Raw genomic sequence first — 16,568 nt, 5'->3', positions numbered from 1 at the left:
TTTCTCTTCTCTTCTTTTTTAAAATATTGGCTGGTTTTCTTTCTCAAAGTACATTTTTTAAGGCGTGTCCTCGTAGGTCAGGTCTGTCTTGCTCCCTCCTGAAGGGCAGCGTTGGCCAGTCTCAGGTGTTCATTGAGTGAGCCCATCTCCAGCTGGCCACGCCCCCTTGTGTCACTTAGCTCTACATATGCCTCCTTAAAACGCTCATAAGCGACTTCTTTCTCCTGGAATAAGGACAGACATGGTAAGCATAGTTAGGCCATTTAATTGTTCTAAATTTTTAATGTGTATTATTTCTGTGTGATAAAAGAGATTAGACTGTAAAACATACCTTTGTAAGAGATTGCACTTCATTCTGTAGACAACTGATTTCTTTTTTAAGATACTGAACTTCATTTTCTTTTGCTCTGAGTAGAGTCTGTAAGACATTAAACACAACCTCTTATTCAGTAAAAGGACTAGATGTTACAATCCCTGATAATGCATTGCTTTAAATGGAGAAAATCTTGAGGGATGGCTGTTACGAGAAAAGGCAGCCCAGAAACGTTACCAGTTTGGGACACGTTGTCAGTAGTGGACCTTGGATTCATCAGGTGTTTCGGCCATTATCATTAGACACCCTCATCCAAGGAGGCCACTGGTTTATGTTACATTGTTATTTCTCTTCTTTCTTCTCTTTAGTTTTCTACAGTTTATTTTCTTCTATCTATTCAATGCAACTAAAACATAATACTTACCTCTTTAACATTTATGGAGCCTCACTTTTTCAAAGGGATAGAAAAGGTGATAGAAGTAAGACAAGAGGGATAAGATAGCAGAGAGGAGAGCCGGATGGGGGCCACCCGATCTGGCTTCCCACACCTCCCCGCCGGATCGGGCTGTATGCTCTACCTCCCCACTGCCTCCCAGAAAAGGGAAGAGGAGAAGAGCGAAAAAACCCACCAGATCAAAAATGCAGAGCTGCCTGCTATGGTGACTCATTGTAAATAAGGAAGCAGCTGAAAGTAGGATTTACAGACAGTGAGTGAGTGCCATTTCTCTGGGAAAAAATGCCTTGTTGATGCTAGATTGCTTTATTATCATAGGAATCAAAGTCACCTGAAATAACCACTCATTACAACCAAGGTATGTAGGTATGTCTCAAAGCACAATATATTGAAACTTGAAGCAGAAGGGCTACAGCAGCAGATGACCACACTGTGTGAATTGTAGCCTGGGCTCACTAAAACTAGACAAAAGAAGATTTGAAAAACGTTGCCTGGTCTGATGAGTTTCTGCAACATTTGGTTGGAAGGGTCAGAATTTGGTGTGAACAACATGAAAACATGGATCCATCCTGCCATGTATCAAGAGTTCTTTATTATTTTGTAGAGAATAATAAAGAATCTCCATCAGAATTTTAATTATCACTTTACAGTGTAATAAAAATGGAAAACATTTGACAGGCAGGAACCTGAGGAAAAGAAATGATTCAAATGCATCCTAGATGTGCTTAGATTCACCAGTCGATTGATTCACCAGAGATGCGCAGGATGATGATGTACTTTATTTCAGCCTGTAGGTGGCGATATGTACTGCAGCTGAATGCTCAACAAAAATGAGGCCAAGAAACAGGTGACAGTCGCCACAGGGGGTCATTAAATCAGGATACAAGGCAAAAGAAAACACTTTGATCCATTTGTTTTTATGGAGTGGGTTCAAAATCCCACAGACATAGATCAGATGCTGTTGTGAGGTTCCCAGTGATGACAGTGACGTCAACATTTGTCCTTTAATATTTCCACACAGCTATAAATAAAGTTGGTTTGAGCGTGGGCAAATATATTTTTCAGCTTATCTCTTTTCATATAAGAAACTCTAATCAATACCTCTAATTCTGATGCAGCGCACTCAGTGTTGCAAAGGGATACCACATCCGACCTCTGACCTGTGATGAAATACCGCATACGGCTGATCTCTTCTGCCAGTTTGGCCTTGAGATCCTGTAACAGAGATGTGTAGCTCAGAAATAAGAAGTATTACAATGTATGTGCTTCTTTATTATGTTTCCTCAATATGTAAACGTATAAGAATAAAATAAAGAGGATGTGAAGGTCATCGTTTCACTTTCTAACACATCATGTTGTTCTGTATTCAAATTCATTTGCAAACAAAGGCTGTGCAGAAACCTGGTTCTCTCTTCTGAGCTGCTCCAGCTCCTTCTCCTTGCGTCCGAGCTCTGTCTCTCGGCTCTTACTGCTGTGTTCAGCGCGGTCCAGCTCCAGGCACTTCTGAGAGTAACGCTCTGACAGCACATCTAACTCAGAGTGCAAGACATCCGCCTGGAGCCTGGCATGCACAAACACACGAGTTGTGAGGTTTTTGTGAGGTCTTAATTATAATGCATCACAACAGGCGTGTGGTCAAGTGTAGAACATCTTCAGCCTGCAGCGAGGAGGGCTATGGTACACTTACGCCTGCCCTCGGCACGATGAATCCACATGTGCTGCTCCTGCGAACGACTTCCTGGCCTTCTCCACTTGTCTCTCCAGCTCCTCTCTGTGAGCTGCTCTCAGTGCCTCCATAGCTTTTGATGAACAGTAAGTTAGCTAGTTAATGCATTTGGTAAACAACCTTAAAACAAGAACACCAAAAATAGGCTTGCAGGTGACAGCAGCATCAGTAGGTAGTACTGTATACAGTAAATACCATATATTCTATTTTTGCACCACTGTTTTGTTGCACTATGACTCCAAGTCCAGTTCCTTTTTTGTGTACACACTTGGTATTAATAGGTTTCTCATATGTGTGAGCTGATGATTTCTTGACTCTCATGTATCAGTCAAGAAATGTTAATTTTACTGAATTGCAAATCAATAAATGCCTTTTTTGGCATGAAATACGTTTTAGTGCAGGTCCCTAAAAAGTTAAAATTTAGATGAAAGAATGAATTAATCAATTTCTTCACTTAGATGACGAATAAAGAAGAGTCATTTCAGTGCAGTCGTTTCACACTGTCATCCTCGGTAGGTCTAATAATGGCTGAAATGATTTGTGCACAACTTTAATCTTTTCCAGGATTTAGTCTGAGCCGTAAGAGGGAATTCGTAGAAAACACCCTCACTGGATTAACTGGCTAAGAGAGTGGATGGATAGTTGCATACTGCCTTACGGTCATAAATTAATGGTCCCTCATACCTAAAGCAAGATCTTTATTTTCAAAAGATTAACTTTCAAAGTAAATTGGAGTCTAGTATCTACTCTACTATTGTGATGTTTAGGACTGAAGGAATTCAATCTTGATAAATGATATGACTGTGTAACATGCATGTAAGGGACCAAGGGCTAAGATTCATAATTATTTATTTTAGTTAAAATAAATACTGCACCCTGCAGAGAGCAAAAAGCAAATCCTCATGTTTAGCTGAAGCTGCTGTTGCTGTTGATACTCCGTGACTCACCTTTAGCAGCTGCTTGGCTCTCCTCCTGTAGCATCCTGTCTTTTTCCTCTTCTAGCTTTCTTATCTCCTTGGCATGCTTCTCCTGCAGCTCCTGCAGTGCTTTCCTGTGTGCTACTTCCATGGCCTCCAGTCTGGCCCTACAAGGTGCCCCAGTGCCACAGGGACTCTCCACCTCTATACCCATGGCCGCACGCTCCCTCTTAATGCTCTCCACCTGCTTTCGAAGAAAAACAGCCTGGAAGATTGTTTTATAGAAAATGTGTAGGGGTAGAGAGGGAGGAGGTGAAAAAAAAGACTGAAATCCCGATCCCTGTTGGATAATAGTATAATTTTCTTGCCCTGACTCTGTGCATCGCTTTTTTTAAATTGAAAGTTCTCTCCTACCTCTTTTTGCAGTGCTTCAGCTGTATTCATTGTGATCTGGGCGCCATTTATGGATGGAGGAGCCTCCTTCATGTTTGATGTATCAGTTTGTGACCCGGTGACAGACTGGTTGACCTCTTGAGGTGGTGAGTGATCTCTCTGGGGAGTAAGTAGAGATGCAGATGCCTGTGCGGTGCTTGACTGATAAGCCTGGGTGCCTATGAGAGACTGTGAGCTCATGTCCTGAAATGACATTGTCTCAAATTCTACCCACTTCCTGTTAACTTCAGAGTCCATAGTTTCAATAACAGGCACAGGTACACTCCCCTTTTTCAGCTCCATGGACTCCCACCTGCTGCCCATCTCATTGACGGGGAGCCCCTCCTCAAACCACTTGTTCCTCTCCTCCAGTCGTTTTGCCTGCTCGCGGTCCCAGCACTCCCCTTCCTCTCTCTGACTGGCTAGCGATAAGTCCGCACCCAGATCTCTGTCTGCTGCTTGGTGGTGGATTTCGGTCTGGTAGGAGTTTGCAGCTCTAGTGGTGGAGGTGCAAGTGGCAGGTTCATAGCCCGAATCCTTGCAGGTGAACTGAGCAGGGGGTTGGCATGGTGACGGTCTCCGGGAGAGGGGGTTCTCTTTCTCGCTGCCGATGTCTGATTGGCTGAGGTCCGAATGAGGGAAATACAGGAGAGTAGAGTTACACATTCAAAGAAAGATAAGAGAGACAAGGTCCGCTGCAGGCAGACCACCCAATCATAGCCGTGCTCCACAGAAATGTTCAGATCTTGTTTTTGGAGACTGAGGATTTTAGCACTATGATAAACATCAAGTATTCACCATGTACGGTGTTTCTGTTCTGTCTGCCACTAATTAAGATCAAGAGATACCAGTAATTTTAATTTAATTTAAGATCATTTACTGCTTTGGTAATGAAATGCACAAAGTCTATGAAGTGCGCAGGTACAGGGCTAGTTAATTCTATGAAAAAAAATAATAATATAAAACTATAAAAATAAGAAAGTAGAAAGAACTTTTGCAATGATGCCTCACAGCAAGAAGGGGTTCTTTTGGCTGGCTGGGCCTTTTGTAAGGAATTTTCATGTTCTTCTTGTGCATGTGTGGGTAATCCAGCTTCCTCCCACAATCCAGAGAGATTAAGTTAACTGGTGATTCTAAATTGGCTGTACGTGTGAGTGTGAGCATGAATAGTTGTCTGCCTCTCCGTGTTAGCCCTGCGACAAACTACCTGTCCAGACTGTAACCTGCCTCATCGGCTTGCACCCACCTCGACCCAGAATCGCCTTTATTTGACAGTTTCAGTGAAGAGAGACAAATCAGGGAAATGACGTACATCAAACAATCCAGCCAGACTGCTTTACACGCATCAGGTTCTAAGTTAAATGAAATGACTAAATAGTGTATGTATGTAATAAATAGTGTATATGGTTCTTGAAATGAACTCCAGTTCCAGCAGCTACAACAGTCACAGTCTGCTGCATTAAGCCTAATGCATTAATAATAGTAATAAAACAATGTAATATGTAAAAGCGAAACACACTGATCACATATTCTATGTGCACTAAGAATTTGGGTACATTTTGCAGATATTATTTATTTTCTGAATATTATTACAATATGTTTACACTTTCATGTGTTCCTTAAGTCCCCAGTAAAGGATCTGAACACTTTCTGTCTCACTGTCTCCCACCATAGTGCCAGACTCACTGTGTGTTGTTCTGGATCGCCTGCTTCAGTAACTTCAACCAATTTTTCCGAATTCTGGATGTCACAGCAGAGAGAGTGAACACTGCTCCTTTTGTCTGGGGCAGATCAAGAGACACAATCGCACGCGCACACACACACACACGCACGCACGCACGCACACACACACACACACACATACACATATACGCGTTAAACAGGAAGCAGCCAAACATCTTTTTGTCTGGCTGTGAAACTGGGAGTTGGGGGGGTGGAGGTGCGATTAATTGACCTGGATGACTGAGAACCTTCACAGACATTAATTGACAGTGTTTTCGTCTACTGAGCAACACCATTAATAATTGAAATTGAATTCAATTTTATTTATATAGAAAAAACAAAAGTGCTGTAAATACATACTTGTATTTGGAGTCCGTAGTTCTTGTCCACATCACAATCTGACACATTCACGCAGGACGTTAGGTCGATCTCTCCATCCAGGTCATCTGACTGCAGCACGACAAGAGCAGCATAACTTTAGCTGAGTCAAATAAGGTCACAGTTCTCCCCCAAACAATTAATTTTTCAGGAAACTGACCTACTGGTATCAAAAAACAAACTTCATAAAGTCTTCCTGATTGTGCAAAAACAGCACACCAGAAACTGCTTTAGTGTCATACCTCCTTAGCCTCTGAGTCTCTGTAGTATCTCAGCGAGGTGTCACCGAGAACAAACCAGTGTTTCCTCCACTGCGGAAAGCACAGTAAACATGGACAAGGATGAACTAACTGGTGCCATGACCATCAAACCCATTCGTTGGCATTCATTTCTACAGTATGTAGACTCTTTTCAAGATGTTTCACGATGATGAGTCACGTTGGTGGTGTTTTGAGCCTGTCTGGCAGGTTTTATGAGGATGTGGTTAAAGCTAGAATCAGCATCTTAGTTAAATATAATACGTTTTTCAAAAGAATACCTTTACCTTGCCATGTTCATCCAGTCTGGACATCCACCCCTTTGAGAAACAACATCTGCAATTAAAGCGATACGAGCAAACAGAATGAAAGAGCTCTCTTTGTGGTTTATCTCTCACACTTCATTGTGAAACTAGAGGAAGCGGAAACTGTCGGAAACAGACAACTGCACTCTTGAGATAACTAATACAGATCGACGCATGTGGCGAGGTGCAGATAGAGAAAAATACAACTGAACAGGAACATTCAAAGAGGAAGATGTGTAGTTTCTGTGAACCATCAAACTGTCAGAGGGAGAAAGGAAGGGAAAGGGGAACCGACGGTACATTATTAGAACGATAGTACCAACTGAAAAATACTCACCGTGTATGACGAATGTGATCCGTTGTTATCGTAATATGAAGAGGAGGAGAAATAGAGGAATTAGGTTGGAAGAAGTGCCCGATGTGATATGTAAAGAGGATGTCATAAAAGTTTCACACATACAGAGGTGCCTACATATGGAAATGCTGTGTGAACTACTAAAAAAAGTTTTCAACAGTGAAACAGAAACATTGTTGAACGTTTCATTTCGTGGTCATCCATCAGTGTACAGTGACTCAGCTGTTTTAGTCATGACAGCACAACACTGCAAATACAGGAAACAGTTAACTGAAACCGTCCTGGAACCTATTAATAAAGATGATAAATCGAATGAACATGCTGCCCTAAAACACAGTGCTAGGTAATGACTTCTGCCTGCGAGTGTGTGTCTCTGCGAGGGGCTGAAATACATGAATGACCTATTTTCCTCCAAATGCTCGTGTGATATATACAGACGCAGGAAGTCATGAGACAGTGCTCACCTGTGTCTGCAGACGTTCAGGAGGAGCCGGTCGCTCATTCACCTTGGAGGATCTGTGTTTTCCACTCTGGCTCTCTGAGGTCTTTGATGGATTAAACAGACAGGATGTTCTTGCCTTTTTAAACAACAGCTGTTTGTGATAAACATGCCTGCAGTGACTGCATCTTACCTGTGTATGAAGAGATGCTGCCGATCGTCTCCGAGACGATCGTCCGTTCTCAGAGTCTCGACATTTCTCCCGTCTGTCTCTCCCTCTCTCTCTGCCTCTCCCCCTCTCGTCTGACTCCAGCCTTGAACTGTAGAACTGGCTCGATCTGTCTATTTCATCTTGATACCTTAAAGTTAATGTGTAGAGGAAATGAAAAGAGGAAATATGTTTTGAAAGTGAACTTTTGCAGACCTCTGCAAAAGGTTCAAGAGCATGTTTATTTTCTCAGGCCATAAATTAATGCTATCAGTTACCACATCAGATAAATACATATCTTCAAAGAGTTTTCTGCCCACTAATTTTCCAGCTAGTGAAGGAGTGACGCACAGATCACAGCAGATTGTAGTGCACAAGTCCAGACTTTAAACACTAAGTGAAGCAACTGAACCAAAGTATTGCACTAACTGTTTATGGATTACAGCCATTTTTATACAATTATCAGAGAGTGCAATGGAATAAGGTCACTGGTGTTTACTGGTGATGTGACTGCTCATAGAAGTAGCAGGATGAATTGAGCATTTACAGGGCTATACTTTGTGGTCAGGTTCTGCCAAATGCCGAAAAATTGATTGGACAACTCTTCACGGTGCAAATGGATAATGACCCAAAACATACTGCACAAACATCTCAGTTTCTCAAGGCAAAGATTCAATGGCCAAGTGAGTCAGCTGATCTCAGCCTAACAGAGCATGCCTTTTAATTTTTTTTTTTTAAACTGAAGCCAAAAACTGAAGGCGGAGAAAGCAAATAACAGCCAGCCGGTGGCTGCCCTGAAGACCTACCAGAGCATCTCAGAGGAGATAATTCAGGCAGTCACTGACTACAAAACACTTTTATCCACTAGTTTCTTTTGTAGCAGTTAAGTAGTGAAAGGCAATATGAAGTGCTGTTAATGTTGATTTTGGTTCCTGCAACATTACAACTGAAGATTTATAAGGTTTAAAATGTGGTAAGAAAACTTCAACTATAACTGCTAAAGCCTATTTTGGCTAGCGTGTGCATCTCAGAACCTCTGTCAGTCTTGGATGAGCTGAATATTTCTGTGTCCAACCACATTTCGGTTGGCATTTAGGTAAGGCCCAGTTAGGTGTTTAAACAGATGCAAGTGCTCAAAACTAGCAGTGAGACAATGCCACATCACCAACCTGTATGTCCTGAGTCTCTGGTCCCTGCATGGACTGGGACTCTGGTTCCTCAACCTCAGCCCTGGAAACTCTTCTTCTGATTCCACTTGGATCTTGGGAATATCAGCCAGCACTATGTAATCATCTATGGTCATCCCCACCTTAGATTTAGAAAAGATTTAGCATGTTAGCATGTGGCAAGACTGATTTTTATATAGTGTTTGTTAAACAAATAGATAATTCTAAAAACTGAAGCAAGTGCAGGAGTGCCTTAAATCTTCATTTCATTAATATGGCATAATGGAATATTTACTTTACCACTTTAAACACTTCCTAATGAGTTTATTGTGTCAGTTGCTAGTTGTGAATTAAAGATGAAGTCTTTTTTCATAGGTTTAGTCATTCTAAGTGCCAGAAAGGAGCATTATCCACAGTATGTTCATTGGCTAACAACTCAAGGTTGACAATCAGCCAAATTCCTGCTCACACGACTTATTTACCTCCTCAGCATCTACAGCAGCCTTTTTGGGTTCAGAGATCAGCAGGGTGTCCATGCCTCGTCTAATGGCGCTCCTGCTTCGGTCACCTATGACTTTGTTTTTTCCTTCATCGGCTTCATCTGTTCCTGTAATTGTAGCTTGTGACAGTGATCCACCAAAGACTTGCGAGACTGTGCCCCGCCTCGATGACGAGGATCCAGGTGAGGCCGGGATGCTGAGTAAAGAGTGTGCGGACCCCTGCCATGAGTTTTGTGGACTCAGCCTGCTGTCTCTGGAGCAGGGTTCTCTTTGTGGGGAGTGGCTGGTGCCGTAGCCGTTCCTGGCTGGTGAAACGTCACGACTGTTCCGAGTTCGAGTGTTGGTCGAGCTGTTGACAGCTGTTCTGATTCGTGGGGATGGTTGGGATAGCTCATATGAATTTTGCTGAAGAGCCGACGAGCCACGACGGGAGATAGACTCGAGATTTCTGTACAGCTTCTCAGAGTCTAAACTGTGCCTGTTCGAAGCTTGTGATGGACTTCCTGACTCTCGACTATATCCCTTTATAGCATCATATTCACCATTCTGTGAGAGCAAAGAGCCTGCACGCCTGTGAGATGGTGTGGCCCTGGAGGGAGACGCGGTGCGAGAGGCATTGGACAACTTCCGGCAGGATGGACTGGACCAGCCTGATGTATGGCAAGAAGGACCATATGATGGAAGCTGTGGAGAGCTGTGAGATGAAGTATGAGACCGAGTCTGACTCCTACAGAGGGAGCTCCCTCTCTGAGCTCCCACAGGCGATTCGGTGAGCTTGTAGCGTTCTGGACTCATAGAGCTGTGACGTGTCGGAGAATTTGTCAGGGAATCTCCTCGTCTAAAGTTTGAGTGGTATGTGTATCTCTGCGGGGATTCACTTCTCCAAGTTTCCTGCATATACGTCTCATGATTTCTTCGCTGGGAAGGCACTCCCAGGTTGACGTTCCTGTAAGGGACACAGGCCTTGGGCTCGGGAACATAGTTGCTTGGAAGGGGATGCCCCCGCTCGTAGTAACGAAACTGACGTTTTTTGTCCTCCTCAATCTGCTGCTCACCATCACCTCTTCTGTCGGGAGAGAAGTAACCGCTCTCTTGTCCCCTATCTCCCCAGGACTCTGAAAATCAAACAAATCTGTGATCATTGCCTTAATGTAAATGTAAATAGCTTATCAGAGAGGATTATCTTTCTGTAAAATGCTCATGATGGAGTTTAGTTCTAACTGGGATGCATGCCTGTGACTGACCTGACGCCTGGCGGGACCTGTTTCTCCCTCTCCTCTCATCCATCCAGGAGCTTTCAGTGCCTTGTGGGGGAGAGGAGTCCAGCCGTGTCATTTCTCTTTGAGCCACACAGTACCGCTCCAAGCTGGGGGATCGGCCCCTCTCTGAAGAATCCAACTGATTTGGAGAGCTGGGAGAGGTAGCAGACAATCAGTCGATGGGCGATAAATTGTTATTTGAATGCATCTAAAGTGTTTGCTCAAGTTAGTGAAGAAGTGCTTCAAGAACATCTTTACACATCTGCTGTGCTGTCAGTCTAAGATTTCCATCAGCTTTGTCTTTCGTTAAACTCTTGGCATTAAACAAAGAAGGAAAATAATGTTAATCTTCTTTTTCCATACAGGAACTTTCAGAGGAACTCAGAACTTAATTATGATCAGCAGAGGAAACCATCAAAACAGCCCCTGCTCACATGGTATTTAATTTTACGTACAAGAATTTTGGAGGTCGGGCTTACAGGTCAGAAGGATTAAGACTGATCACGTATTCATTTTATGGATTAGCACCGTCAGTAGGTTATATATAAAATATATATTTCTATAAACAGCATTGATTTTTTTCATACGTCAATTAAGTTACAGATTAATTTAATTATTAGCTTAATCAACTTAATTATTGGCATTATTAATGTATTAGTTAGGTGTTATCATGTACTTAATTCATCATTTATATATCATTACTCCTTCTTAGTATGCCATTTATAAAAGCAGATGTATTCTTAAGACCATCTTCAAGTTTCAACAGATTTTTCAAATAAATATAAAATGCTAGAGGAGTGTGTAGAGACTCACCGGTGCTGCTGCAGCTGTGATAAGAGGAAAAGACTCAGTGTACCGAATATAGAGCCTGAGTTATAGTTAGAGACTCTCTGAGATCACTACACTGTGAGAGAACAGTGCATATTCAGTGATTTGAACAGAAGCCCCGAGTGCTACGGTAGTTATTATGGAAATATGATGAGAGCAGATTTTTGTCCACACAGATGAAGTGTATAAAACACTGATGTAATTATTACATTTTATGTTGATAATTATGCACCCCTTTCTATGCTGAATTTCCAGATAGAGAAGCTCACTGTGTCTGCACTATCAATAAACAGATCAGTTATCATTATTGTGGCACCACAACATCCAGCACCATCAGCAGTCAATCAGGTCCTCTTCCTCCTGAAAGCCCCACTTAGTCTAAACCTTTTCCTCAAAAGTTTAGAGCTCACCAAAGCAAGAACATTTAAAATATCAAGAACTATATATGTTGTTTTTTTTTAACTATCGGCACTTTAGACTCTGGAAGCTAGGGATCAAGTGAGGTTTGTGGTTTGCTGCCAGTGGTACTGGGACGTTGTACAAAAATGGTGAATAAAAAAAAGGAGGACCAAATTCTTCCTCCAAATTCATCAACTTCATCTCACATCGACGTCTTGAGGCTTGATCCTGGGATGCAATTGAGTGTTCCAACATGACAATGACCCCAAACACACATCAAAACGGGTTTGGAATGGATAAAGCACGCTTAACATTAAGCTTTGTGAATGGTCGTCTCAAAGCCCCGACATCGACCCTATTGAGGACTGAAGCCACAGTTGTGTAAGGAAAACCACAAATGTAAATGAACTCTACCAATACTGCCATAAAAAGTGATCAAATATGTATCCAGAATTATGCCAGAAACGACCAAAACAGTTTGGTTGAGGTGCAACTTTTTAAGGGACATTTAACCAAATATTAATGAGGGTATACTTTTGACCCTGTGTGGATTTAAGAAAATCCAAAATACATTAAAACTTGTGCACCCAGCTCTTGTTTTTAAAAATCTATACAGTGGACATTACAGTTCACATTATTAATACCCCAGAATTACCATGACATTCACACCCATGATGAGTGTACATAAATTTATGATCACAACTCCATGATTGAGCTAATGGATGTTATTGAGCTGGCCAGTCAGTGATACTCGTTCACTAACTCAGTGTATATAGTACAGGCAGGTTCTTGGTAAAAAAGTGGTTTCTTAAAAACGGGACACTGGATACACTCACCTGGATTGTATGTCAGTATCACCGATATTAAGTTCCCACTCAGGACTCAGACTGTGCTCTAGACTCCACTCGTAGGTCCAACCGCCTCTGACATCATCACTACTGGCACTTGTGGTCACCTCAGACAGGGCACATGTGTCGTCATCATCATCATCTGTATCCTGGTTTGTGGGGAGCAGAAACATATCTTAAGCATTTGGATTAATAGTGACAATTAGATATTTAAACTAAGAAAAATGCTGTCAATCAGAATGTTTTGTCTCTATTTTTGAAAACTATTTCAACTCAAAGTAAAAGTGTCGAAATAATGTCTGCTTTTTTTTTATAACAGTTCAGTAATAACATGTTTAGCAGTCCTAACTTGGATAACTCAACCAATTTAAAACCAAAAAAACGACAGAATTCAACAAATTTATGGGAACCAAAATTGTCAGTTTGGCATAGTGACTGCAGCCTTGTCTAATTTGAATTATTCTGCAATTCTTAAAAAATATTTAACCTCCTAAAAGTGCAGGTTTCTCAGTTATTTGGATTTACAATAAACCAGCCAATGCTTATATCTAATTATGACCCACTAAAAGCTTCATACAGCAACTATGTGATGGCATGTGTCTACTCACTTTAAAAATCAAACAAGTCACAGCAAAACAAACTGAATTTTTATACAAAAGTAAAAAACAAACTAACTTGCTGAGTCTGAGCATTAACACAAATTCCACTTACTGTCACTGATCACTGACCTTCAGGCAAATCTGCTGTCAAAGCTGTGTAGCCACTTCTGTCTTTGCTTCTCCAGTCGTTCCAGCTAAGCCAACACATCTAGCCTGCACAGGACGTAACTCAAGCTAGTCTCTGGTCATGCTCATCATTATTTCATTGCTCCAGTGCTTTTACATCACCAGAACTGCCCACTTACTGTCTTTCTTATCATTATCTTGATCTCTCCTTCTGGTCAGCTTCTCATTAACACAAAACTTTTTCTTCTCATTTTAGCTCCTGATGCTTCCTGGATGCAGGACTAAATAAAATGCATTTGTTTTACTCTGTTTTCACTTGAAAATAAAATCTACATTCGAGTCATGATGTTGACTAACATAAGTTTCACAATGACATTGCTCTGAATAATAAGTTAAGTGGGCCGGTGTTGCACGAGGATATGTGCCTGCATGTGTAATATGGGCGTATCAGATTACAACCTATTCCCTAAGGATGGTAATGAGCTTTCATTAATTAATGATACAGAATCAAATGCCACCATCCTTCTCCCACCTCCACAATTTTATCACTTGGTAATTGTATTACAGGCTGACATCATTCTTGTAAATTGTCATTTTATTTGATTTTAAATGTTTATAAAACTGTCGTATAAGCAAAGAATCTGAGCATCTGGGTAGTCAACCTGAACCTTTGGTACACAAATATATAGAACTGTGCAATGTTGACCCTGTTTTGCACCCATCGTATGAATTATAAATATGGGCTGGTTACCTAGGAAACAAACCAAAATTATGTTGCGCTTGTGAATTGTTTTTGAGCTGTTGGACTGAATAAATCACAAAAGAATGGATCTACAATTTTCATCACCTCAATGAGGGCTTCCAGTCAGAGACCATAAGGGTAAGGCGGTATATCTGTGCTAATCAGAAAGTTCTTCTTTAAATCTGTGTTAATCCAAACTTGACCTTTTATCTTTTGGATATAAGAATTCATAGCTTCATCATTTTCAAATTTGTGAATAAATTGTTTAAAGTTTTATCAAAATTCTTTCTTTGGCTGCTTCACCATAACAAACGATCTGCCTCCAACCTTTGACTCTGCTTAGCACAGAGATCCTGACCATCTGTTCAAGTCAAAGCAATTTCAATTTTATTCAATTTTATTTATATGGTGCCAAATCAAATGAAATCAAATTAAATTAAAGACTCTAGAAAAACACAGAGAAAACCCCAACAATCAAACGACCCCCTTTGAGCAAGTACTTGGCAACAGTGGAAAAGAAAAACTCCCTTTTGACAAGAAGAAACCTCTGGCAATATATGTATGCATCCTTAATGAAGCAGAGGATTACCAGACAGATAGTAGCTAAAGTAAGACTTACAAGTTTTAGGTCACTGTAATAAAGGGTATTAATAATAATAATAAATAAATACGTTTTTATTTATATAGCACCTTTCAAGACAGAATCACAAAGTGCTGCACATAAGATTACAAGTCATAAAAAGATTTAAAAAGAGAAAATAAAACAGGCAATAAAATAAACTAAAGGTTTTTTGTGAGACCATAAAAACCTTTAGTTTCCATTCTTTAGTATCTTTAGCAACACAAACATGACCCTTGCTCCACATTTGGTTTTTTGGGATCTGGTCAAAAAGACCTGGGAAATGCTCAAATCCCTCTTCTAGGTTTAAAAACTTGTAAGTGGCCTTGTGATCAGTTATATGATCAGCTGAACGATGCTTTATCTTTAATTTAAAGACTTTGTACATACCCAGGTGGCTACACAGAAAGCACAGTAGCTGATGTAGCTACATACCAGCTCCTGCAGAGTATCCTGTTGTGCAGCATCTGCTGCAGGAGCGCCGCTGACGTGCATGTGATCTGGCCGCAGGCAGGAGCTACAGCGGGAGGGGTCAAAGGTGTTGGGCTGGAACTGGCAACAGTAACAGTCTTCAGCAGGGGGCGACATGGTCCTGTCCTGTCCTCCGAAGCTTAGGGTGCACATTTCCAGACACATTACTGCTCTAACTCCATTTGATTGACTGGTTTCATTGCACCTGGAGTGCTGTTATTTCCCAGGAGGCTCTTGGTGGGATCTTGGTGGGAGTTCATTAGCATAAACACAATCAAAACAATTGAATACTTATTATACTAATTAAGCAGACTTTAGGAGATTAAAGGTTAATTCTCTAGCTTTTTATATCTGAATTGCTTATAAGCTGAAGCATGATGCTTAAAAAACAGCTGCTCTGTTGCTATAAATTGATCTCATTGAGTCATAGCACTTACAGTGTTGTGTATGTAATGCTGAACTAAAGTGAAATACACACCACTACTGCTTGTATACCTTTACACCTGCTCACCTGCTTGTAAAAGAAACCCCCTAGTATATGTCTGTGAAGTATATATTAATGGTTTGTAAATCTCTAATGGAAAATAAAAAATTGTTTACCTTGGTGACATAATCCAATGGTTTACAGAGGTTATATCCAAAAAAGAATCCTCCAGCAAAACTTGACATCAGAATGGAAATGATCTCGTGCTACCATGCAGGAGTTAAAGACTGTGGTCTTTTGTCAGAAAGCAAACTTTCATTGGTTCTCACAGGGCCCCAATATGGCAATTGTGTCCTATCAGGTATCATCACCTTTAGAAAATGAAACTGAGCACTAACTCCTCTTAACAGATGTCTTATGGCTGATGATGTGCTGCTGCACAGATGGTTGCCCTCACCCTGAAGCCTCAAAGGAAAGAGATAACTGGACAGAGAGTACAACCAACATAACATGATACACATGACCAAATCATACTGTATCTTAAATAATAATTTTCACTGGGTGCAAGAAAGTAAACACAGAAACTGATGTTGTTCTTAAGATTAGGGAAAAATTTAATTGTGGATGTATGTCCTCGACCTTTGTCTTATTCATGCGTATTCACCACAAACACTAAACATCGAAAACTTTCAAATAATCGTTTTTTGGGATATTTGTTCTTTAAGCCAGGTGCTGAAACCTCTGAAACTACATCAAGCACCTTAATAGCTTAGCTTGGCAAAAAGACTGGTAACACTGGGACATAAGTAAACAAGTGGGAACACCAGCAGTTCCGCATAAGGGTTTGTCTGCTGGTTGATTGCAATTTCCTGTCTTTATATTAAAGTAAAACAAACACACAGTTTTACACTGTAGGGCCTCTCATTTTTCTGCCTAAAGCCTGCCAATCGAGTAAAAATGTTTGCAGATTTGTAATTTTTTACATGCAGTCCACTCACATTTAGATTATCAAGTATTTAAGAGAGTTTAGTAAATTTCAGTGATGAGTCTGAGGCCATTTTCCTGCACCTACACAATATGG

At 41.0% G+C, this 16,568-nt stretch overlaps 1 protein-coding gene across 1 annotated transcript; it reads right to left on the bottom strand.

The window, feature by feature from the left end:
- Positions 1-59: 59 nt before the first annotated feature.
- On the bottom strand, positions 60-15,180 carry LOC308396016 (uncharacterized protein; the record flags this gene model as incomplete). The annotated part of the gene is made up of 18 exons (XM_080881074.1): positions 60-224; positions 332-418; positions 1,869-1,982; positions 2,169-2,328; positions 2,455-2,566; positions 3,441-3,675; positions 3,825-4,464; positions 5,529-5,623; positions 5,925-6,014; positions 6,185-6,253; positions 6,487-6,519; positions 7,324-7,404; positions 7,492-7,657; positions 8,676-8,815; positions 9,155-10,287; positions 10,417-10,583; positions 12,495-12,655; positions 15,028-15,180. The coding sequence occupies 18 exons, from the start codon at positions 15,178-15,180 to the stop codon at positions 78-80; spliced, it is 3,783 nt and encodes a 1,260-aa protein (XP_080737200.1). The 3' UTR covers positions 60-77.
- Positions 15,181-16,568: the final 1,388 nt, after the last annotated feature.

This window comes from Rhamphochromis sp. 'chilingali' (genome assembly GCF_963969265.1).
Source record: "Rhamphochromis sp. 'chilingali' genome assembly, chromosome: 4".
Taxonomy (NCBI): domain Eukaryota; kingdom Metazoa; phylum Chordata; class Actinopteri; order Cichliformes; family Cichlidae; genus Rhamphochromis; species Rhamphochromis sp. 'chilingali'.
This window is presented reverse-complemented; position numbering and strand designations above follow the sequence as displayed.